The 9,684-nt window shown below is 36.2% G+C and overlaps 1 protein-coding gene across 1 annotated transcript in view; it reads left to right on the top strand.

Annotated features, from left to right (window-relative positions):
* Nucleotides 1-688: 688 nt before the first annotated feature.
* hmmr (hyaluronan-mediated motility receptor (RHAMM)) overlaps nucleotides 689-9,684 on the top strand; it is a 43,924-nt gene continuing 34,928 nt past the window's right edge. Inside the window, exons 1-2 of the mRNA XM_028813085.2 lie at nucleotides 689-811; nucleotides 7,678-7,779. Coding sequence (XP_028668918.2) covers nucleotides 766-811; nucleotides 7,678-7,779 — 148 coding nt within the window. The 5' untranslated portion in view covers nucleotides 689-765. The remainder of the gene's footprint in view (nucleotides 812-7,677; nucleotides 7,780-9,684) is intronic.

The raw sequence follows: 9,684 nt of genomic DNA, 5'->3' as shown, positions 1-9,684 counted from the left end.
CAAGTTAATTTACCATGTATTATTTTCTTGCTATTTGCTGTTATTTGTCCTTAATGAGCACAAATGGGAAAGTAAACAGATATACATATTTAATCATCTAAATACATTAAAAATACATTTTACGTTATAGATCAAATTTATATAAACTTTGATCAATCACAACGAAGCGCTAATTAATATCATCTATAAGTTTATTATTGGCTTGTATTATTGACGTTTTTGCAAACGCAATTATTTACATTATACAAACGTTATCTGAGCACTTTAGCTTGTTATATTTTACATCTCATCTTAGTTTAGTTCCCCAGTGATATAAAATGTCTGATCTTCTTAAAAGGAGGCCTGTGTAAATAATCCATTTACTCGCGCGCCCTCTTTCTGAAAGCCTAAATGTTTTCACCTGCGCAACTTCTTCAAAATGAATCCACTATATGCAAAAACACGCATGCGTAAGAAATAGTTCCTCGCCTAACGTACATACGTAAACGTGAAGCTGCCGTTGATTGGCTACTTGTTCAACGGCAAGTGTTCGACGACCACCTCCACGATGTTTTCAAGCTACTGATTGGCTAGCCTATTCGTCATTGCTCAACAAAATATTCGCCTATTGGTTGTTTTGTTAAAGTTCAGGCGGCGGTTTAGTTTGAATTGTTTGTTAATTTGGGTTACACAGTAAGGGTTTTGTGAAGAAAGCAGGGCCTATGGGTTTGTTCCGTAGTAAAAAATAATTTAGTCGGTTAACGTGAAAGCTTCAGTTTTTCGAAAATGTCATTTCCTAAAGCTCCTCTTAAACGGTTTAATGAAAACGTTGGTAAGTTCTGTTTACTTTGTATTGATGATGTATACGCTGCTATTAGGTGGTATTATAGTGCTGAGGTCACGCATTGTCTTAACGATATATTAAAGTGGTTGTTTACTTATGATTTGATGCACGTTCGACAATCTCCAGATTTTATTCCACCAGTAATTTAGTTAAGTTTATAATTTGACATGAACGATCAATATTTTATTTCGAAAGGTGAGCACTTTTGAGAATGTGATGTTTGAGGATTAATAATAATACATTTTATTTGTATAGCTCTTTCCCATGCTCAAAGCATTTCTCGAATAATTTACCATGAACAAAGGGATTACATAGGACGGAGAAAGTTCAATTACTAACATTGAATATAAACCAATGTCACACGTTAAACAGCAAATAATAGATTAATATATAAAACCTAAAGTTATGAATTAAAGCGAGCCCAAACAAGCCGGAATAAAAAAAATCCAAGAACACCAGGATCGAGCTAATAACATAATTTGTGTAAGGTTTCTCTTGCTTTCGTGAAATGTTTTGGTTTCTTTTTTTTCTGTTTAAATCTGTATTCTCGGTGCAGATTGACAGAGCCTGTCATGTTATCAAGCGATGGGAGGTGAGTACAAAACCCCGCAGGGATGCAACCTTGAACAAGCAAAACGGTTTGGAAACGAACATGTTGTCACTAGCGCAGCACAGTAGTGCTTAAGAAAGTTACTGAGTATAATATAGATATAAACCCTTTGACCATATTCGAAAATCTGCACACTTTGGAAATTTCTAAACACCAGAGCCTAGCAAAATCTTGTATTAAAAGGGTGATCGGGCTGATCCAAGTAACTATAGACTAGTAAGCTTACCGTGCATCACAGGTAAAATAATGGAAGGAATTATTAAGGAGGAGATGGAGCAGCAACAGATGTAAACCTGTATGCTACCCAAGTCTCTCTGTCACAATTTAGATTTAGAAGCCTTTGTCATTATACCATGTATAACAAAATGAGAGCAGCTACTCCTTTCAAATGCAACGGGAAAAAATCAACCATTTGTACAAGTAACAGTAATGTGTTACATGTAGAAACTTAAATAAAAATAATATAAAGAATACTAATTAATAGGTGCTTTTTGCTAGGCAGCAAATGTGGAATTACTGAACAAGAATATTACTGAACATGCAGGTACAAGAATTGAATTGCAAATGATATGAATATTGCACAGAGTACTAATAACGCAACATATTGCACTTAAGACAAATAGAACAATATGGCACAAGGCAGTAATTATTGCACAATGAATTACCAATGATATGAAATATTACACAAAGAAAAATAATGTACATATTGAACATAAGACCAAATCTTGTGCTGGACTGTGATTATTTCACAGAGGATTATTGCACGTCCAAGAAAAGGTGAGAATGGGAGGTAGAGAGAGATGGTCAGTGCATGTTAAGATTCAATGTAGTTATGGCTCCAGGAAAGAAACTGACCCTGAGTCTGTTTGTCCTTGAATTGATTGACTTGTAGCGCCTACCAGAGGGTTAACAGTTAAAAACAAGTGAAAACCAGGATGTGAGGGGTCCATCAAAATGTTTTTTGCCCTGCTGTGGTCGAGGGAAGTGTACAAGTCTTGTAGGGACTGCAGAGAGCAGTCGACAATCTTCTGAGCTGCATTAATGACATGCTGAAGCCCCCTCCTGTCAGCTGCAGTGTAGCTTCTGTACCACACTATGATGCAGTATGTCGGCACGCTCTGTGAAGGAGAGGTAAAAGATCACAAGCAGCTTTTGATCCAGGTGGTTTTTCCAAAGCAGTATTGAGAAGTGAAGTTGCTGCTGTGCCTGTTTAATGACTGCTTTGGTATTTGCAGACCAGGACAGGTCTGCAGAGATGAGAGTACCCAAGAATTTGAAGGCTTGGACCCTCTCCACACAATCACCGTTTCTGTAGACGGATTCGATGTCTATGCTCTTTTTTTTTTTTTTTTTTTTTTTTTTTTTTTTTTTTTTTTTTTTTTTTTTTCCTGAAGTCGAAAGATTTCCTTTATTTTCATGGTGTTCAGTGTCGGGTTATTTGTTGAGCTCCAAGCTGACAATTTCAGGATCTCCTCTCTGTAGGCAGACTCGTTGCCCTCCGAGATGAGTCCAATCACTGTAGTGTCATCAGCAAATATGATTATGGTGTTTATTAGGGTGTGCTGGACTGCAATCGTGTGTAGAAGGCAAACAGCAATGGACTTGGCACATAACCTTGTGGGGAGCTGGTGCTGAGTGAGCGAGGTGAACTTCCCTGTCTGAGGGTGACTGATGTAAAAATCCTTTACCCAGGTGCAGAAGAGTAGGGGGAATCTAGGGTTAGACAGTTTACTAACTAGAATATCTGGAATAATTTAGCTGATTCTACATTGTGCCTTTCCTCCTAGTTTGTTATAAACTGTAAACTTAACTACCTTTATTATTGCTCAGATCATTTGTGTATATTTAAAAGAGCAGCTACCCCAGCACTAAACCCCTAAAAGACACCACTCTTAACATTAGGCAATTTTGAAAATTGCTTCCTGTCTTTGAGCCAATTTTGTAAATGCCTACAGACTGTGCCCTTAATTCCCATTTGTTTTAAATAGAACAATAGATAAACCAATAGATTATCTCCAAGGGGCCCAACTGGCCCCAAAGTGACTGAAGAAGGGGCCCAAGTTGCCTTGAAAGTTTGCATATTGTATTCTTTTTAGTTAGCCAATGAAAGGTGCCATTTTGCTTGACTTCTCATTACAAGAAATACATAGAAGAAACATTAGATAAAGTCCAGAGAAGAGTGACCAGGCTGATTCCACGACTAAGAGGTATGGCTATGATGAGAGATTTAAGGAGTTGAACCTTTTCAGTTTAAGCAAAGCGAAGACTTTTTGGGGAACATAACTCAAGTTTTAAAAATGTATTTAAAATAATTATTACAGTAGATCCCAGTAGTTAGTTGAATATTAATTCTGCAACAAGAACACTGGGACACAGTTGGAAACTTAAGGGCAAATTTTGCAGAACTTTTATAAAGTTTTTCTTTACGCACGTAACAAATACCCAAGTAGTGTAATGTAAAACCGGACTTTAGTGACCTTTTAGTGTTTGGCTGGGTAAAAATGTCACATTACCATAAGAGTATTCAATTACAAAGTGGATATTCATAAGAAATGTAATTTACTTATTGAGGTAGATGTACATAAAAAAGACGAGCAGCTGTATCAAATATTTGAATTATTAATATCGGCTTCAATTTAAAAGTTTAATATTCTTGATTGTAAAACAAATTCATCATTTTTAACCCTCTGCTAGGTGTCCACATAGAAGGCTATATTCCCAGTACAGGATCAAAAATAATAATAATAATAATAAAAAAATTCATAATCACTGACCTTGTCGACATAGTTTAAAATGATATCCCTCATGCTTATGTTTAAAATTTGTCATTTTTAACTTTCTGGAAGAGACTTTTAAAGGACTAGGGCCACCGGTAAAGAATTAAGTATCGTAAATGTCATATCGGCAGCCTTGAAATAACAGAAAGCATTAATCACCAATTTTCTGCATTTTTTTGAAAGGAAATCATTTTGACCCCTGGTATCCTATTAGGGGGTGAACCCCAGGAGTGGGTTGATGTGGCATGCACAACTTCCAGGTCTTCTGGTCATATTTTTTTAAGTTGGTGTCGTCTTTATTATGAGGGTGTAATTTCCTGTACAAAATCTAATCCATAATGACCTAAAAATGAGGGTTTTTCAGGTGTACAGGGCCAAAAATAGGGGGAAAGTCCTGAAAAAGATTGATGTTACGTGACTAGGCAGTATTTCATATATAGGAATTTGATTTGTATTTGTCAGTCAGAAAGTTCCAGACCCAAAAAAACTTTCATATGTAATTCTTATGAACACAATTTGTGTGGAAATGTTTACACTTTGGATCAACCAGCAAATCTGCTTAAAGGTTTGCCAGGATGTATTGACAATTAAAGATAAAAGTAGAATGGCAAGTTGGAAGAGCTGATATACTGTATGTGTAGTCTTTACAAAGCAGTAATTTATACAATAAATAAATGTAGGCACTGCACTTCTTAAAATGTAAAGCTCAAAATGTTTCGTGTGAGGCTTGGATATAAAGACTATCAGAACTTTAGCTACAACTCGGCGATTAAATATTTACCACTTACAATGTTTTTAGAAAAACTGGTGAGGCTGAAGTTGCAGATTCATATGAGGTAAAAAATGGTTGTCTGGATTATGTGGATTTGAAGATATAGTTTTGTAGCACCACAAACTCACCTTCTTAAGGAGTTCTTTCTCCAAGAAAATCCCCAGTCTGTTCAAGTGAGATTTATTTATTTATTTTACTGAACTTGGTGTGTTTGTACTAATACAGTAGCATTTTGTACATGCTGGAATCTGTAAATACTTTGGTATAAAAAATTCTGCATAAAATAGACTAGATGATTGAATGCCATCCTTTGCCTACTGCTTGTTTTGTCACCTGTGAATTTAATGCTCATGTCACAGCAGAAAGTGAGGTTTATAATGTTGTTCCAGTATTGCTCTTTCAGTTTTGTTCAACTGTGAACCTACTGTTATTGCAACACTGTTAAAGCTGAGTTCAAGCCATACAGGAATCATACTTTAATTGACCCCAATATTCTCAAGATTTAAATTTCAATAATCTTATTTTTCATTTTTTCCCTTGCATTTTCTTTTATCAGTCTTTTTACAATGTGAGAAGTTTCTGTTCTGACAATGTTGGTTCTCCATTGCTCCATCTCTTTTCCATGACCTGCTTTTTTCTACTGGGTTGTAGAGAGCATCTAGTGCAGAATGGTGTGATGTTCTGGCTGGAAAGGCAGGTCACACATACTGTATACAACTAATTTTACAACAGCCATTTTACAATTAGGTGTTAACCTAATGTGAATATGTTGGAAATCCTCTAGAGGGAAACCTTGCCAATGTAGGAAGAACGTGCAAACTCCAAAATTAAGTTTGGAGTTTTGGAACTAAACTGATACAGTATCATAAAGCTATGTGTCATGGCTTTCTCCTCTCTCATATATTCTGTCATTTATAAATGAAGGTATACTGTTAATGAAACAAGGATTTTTAATGGCTCCATTATTTATCAGGCAGGTTCTGTTTAACAAAGTTTCTAATTTGAAGATAGTGAAAGAAATGTGTAGCTGGAAGGTTAAATTTGGATTGTAATTGTTCAAAGGAAGTAAAGATATTGTATATAAAGATCTCTGAGCAATTTAATCCCAAATCTTTTCCAGATATTAAAAACTAGATATGTTTGCGAGGGTTGAAAGAGGTGGTTCTCCTGCAGAGGTGCCACAGATAAAAGATTTTCCATCTTAAATTGCTTTCTAAATTGGTTCCATGTTCTGAGTGAGTGAAGCACAATTGAGTTATTAGTATATTTGCGATAACTTGCATTTATTGGAGCGCAGAGCAGGGAATATAAAGAAGTACTGCAGGATTTAACTTCTATTGCGGACCAAGCCTGTGAATGTTCATTTATTTGTGTCCAGGTTTTTATGGCTTGTATGTTTGCTGCCCAGTAATAAAACTGAAAATTAGGTAGAGACATGCCACCCTCTGCCAGAGGTCTTTGTAGGGTCGCTCTTTGGATACGTGAATGTTTTGAGTTCCAAATAAATGAGGTTATGGTTGAATCTAATTGCTTAAAAAATGATTTATTGATATATATTTGAAATAAAAAAAAAAAAAAAAAAAGTTTAGGAAGGATATTCATCTTAACAGCGCTAATTCTTCCAGCTAGAGTGAAATGAAGAGTTGACCATCTATGCAAGTCTTGCTTAATTTTTTCCATACAGATGGTGAAATTTTGTTTTGATTAAGAGCTTTGTTTACTTGTGATATTTACCCCATGGTATTTAAACTGATCTGCTGTGGTAAAAGGTAGGGTGTCCAATCTAATATTATATGCTTGTGAATTCACTGGAACGAGTATACTTTTATTCAAATTAATTCTGAGACCAGAGATCTTTTGAAATTCTGTATTTGCTGTTAAAACTGCAGGCACAGTGTTTTTTGGGTCTGAGATATATAAAACCATATCATCTGCATATAGAGAAATTTTCTGTTCCAGTCCTTCTCTGATAATCCCCTTTATCTGATAAGAATTTCGACAGTGGACCGCCAGTGGTTCAATGGCGATTGATGGGTTTCCATGGGAAGTTTAAGCAGACAACATTGCTCTGCTATGACTGTCGGTGGTGATTCTCCAAGGTCAGCCCCAACCCCCACCCCATTTGGGGGTCATCATGGACTGGGTCTCAAAGACACTAAAAAGGGTAAGACTGAGTCATGAGAAAAAGAAATGAAGAAACAATGCTTTAGTCCATTCACATGGCCCTTCCTCATGTTAACTCTAGTGTTTCTTTTATTTGTTGTAAATTAGCTGGTGGCCAAGTTCTTTAAATACATTGCTCCATCTCATTCCATATGTGCTTAATTTGAATAAAAAACCTGTTACTGTATTAAACTCATCTGTCATATTTGGAAACAATTTCAGACTTTTTTTTGACCCAGCACCATAGAGATTTTTTTTTTCCTAGACGATCCATCATAGATAGAAGCCTGGCAGTTTAGTTTTAAGAAAATATGTGGCGGTTCTAGTGTTGAACGAGTCTGAAGTGAGTGTGTCCCTTGTGTTTGAAGTGTATTTCTTCTACTCTGCTGTGTTCCAGAAACTCCTGTGCTGAATAAAATATTTTGGAAAATACCTTGTGGAATAAATTAATGCTCATATTACATGTTTATTTACTTACTGTGGGCTGAGATTTTTTATTTTCTCCCTTTCATTTCATGTTTATCAATTCAAGGCTGTGCTCCTCCACCTGGAACATATCAAGTAAATTTTCTTGAATCATCCACAAAAGGTCCAGTATCCTTTGAGAAATCGGACAGATTTAGGAAAAAGAAAGGTGAGCACAATACTTTTTACTTAATCCTGATGGCAATGCTTGCTTAAACATCTAGTTTTAGATATAGTATTTTGCATTCAAAATACAGGAGACAGTTATAGTAGTGGAATGTGTCCCTCACACTGGGGCAGTTACATATGCTGTCATAAATAATTTTAAGGTGAAGCAGATTGACTGTGTGGGAACGCTGAGAACTGAACCCTGAGACGATACATATTGCACACTCCTAAGTCACAGGAGGCTACCAGGACTGAATGTCGAGAACCACCGATCTATAGTGAACAAGGTTTTCCTGATAAATACCTAAGTAACTTCAAAACACTCCTGACTTATTCATTCAGCATAATGGCTTTTACTCTATAACATGCGACAGGTTAAGGAGCATCAATAAGTTGATGCTTTAATCCATGTTGGACAAACACCCATTTTCTCTGGTGATCCTCATTTAGACCTTTCAACAGTTTCTATTACTTTTGAAGATAAATTTGGTCATTACGAGATTATATTAACATCCTAGCAGCTTTGAATGTTGCATGTAAATCTAGTCTCTCCAGATATGTGTTAAATACTTTCTAGTTTTACCTGTATATTGTAACTGGGTTTGACTCACCTTTTTAAGAATAGTGTAAAACAGAACAGTTAACATCAGATCGAAATAACAATTTGCAGCTTTTTGTTCCACCCAGTTGCTTGATCATTCAGTTATTGTTACTTTTAATTGATCTCGCTGTTCAATTAATCTGTTTTTTTTTCCTTTAATTTTGCATTTAGCAAAGTGCAATAGTGTCAGATTTACATCAATAGGAAATAGACTTATTTGCAATTGTTGTGTATCTTTAAATGCTTATTTTAGTTCCTCCTCTTTGGAGTTTGCTCTTAATTGTATATGAATAGTGACAATGTAAAGCTTATTAGTAAATAATTGTCTAAATAACCAGAACATTAGAAATCAGGAAAAAGAATGAATTTTTAATCATCTAACGCATATATAAATTCCTGCTTTATTTAGTAAAAATACCGCATTACTTGTTTGTCATTTTCAGGTGGTTATAAGAAACACAGAAACTGGGAAAATAATGGCTTGCTTGTTAATTAAGAAAAGAAATTGGCTGGGAGAAAAACCTGTTGCTTTTGTTTTTTAAACTATGCAGCCTTATGAAATGTAGATTAAGTCTTAAATAAATACTTTACTTAATGTGTTTTAAATCTGCTATATACCTCTCACTGTTTGTAGTGATGACTAATAGAAATTTTTACTCACGTTTTCATGGAGAACGGAGATGACAAAATTCCTGGCTCAACTGACATTAATGGGGACACACAGTGAACAGTAGAAAGGAATATCAAAATGTTAATTAAGTATATATTTTTAGTGTGTATCCAGTCATATGCTCACAAATTCCCTAGATTCTATTTTGGCTAAAATATTGTAAATAAACCAAGTCAAGGAGCATGCACTGGCACTTGCTGCACCCACTACACGACAAAACAACTCGGGATCCTGGTTTGCAACCCCCCCCCCCCCAGGCAGACATGCGGTCCAGTCCCACCCTCTGGAAATGACCATCTATCTGCTACAACCAGGACTTAAGTGGGCGACCCCTTGGCCTGGTCCAGCCACTCGGGTCCCCAACAATGAGAATCTTACGAGCTGGATCACCCTCGGGGAAATGCACCACATGGTCGTAGTGCCGTAACTGACGCTCCCTCACAATGCAGGTAATGTGGGACTCCATGAGCAACACAGTCAAACCAGCGGGACCCAAGTGTTCTCTGAAGAGACACACATGGAGTCCAGTCTTCGCCTCAGTAACTTCAAAACCTGGATAGCGTCCTTGTCTTGCAACCAAATAGCAAGACAGGATGCACCAGGACTCTAAACTCTTGGATCTTCGTCCTTTTGCT

This window comes from Erpetoichthys calabaricus, chromosome 11 (assembly GCF_900747795.2).
Source record: "Erpetoichthys calabaricus chromosome 11, fErpCal1.3, whole genome shotgun sequence".
Lineage (NCBI taxonomy): Eukaryota > Metazoa > Chordata > Cladistia > Polypteriformes > Polypteridae > Erpetoichthys > Erpetoichthys calabaricus.
Note: the sequence above shows the minus strand (reverse complement) of the source record. Positions and strands in the feature narration are given on the sequence as shown.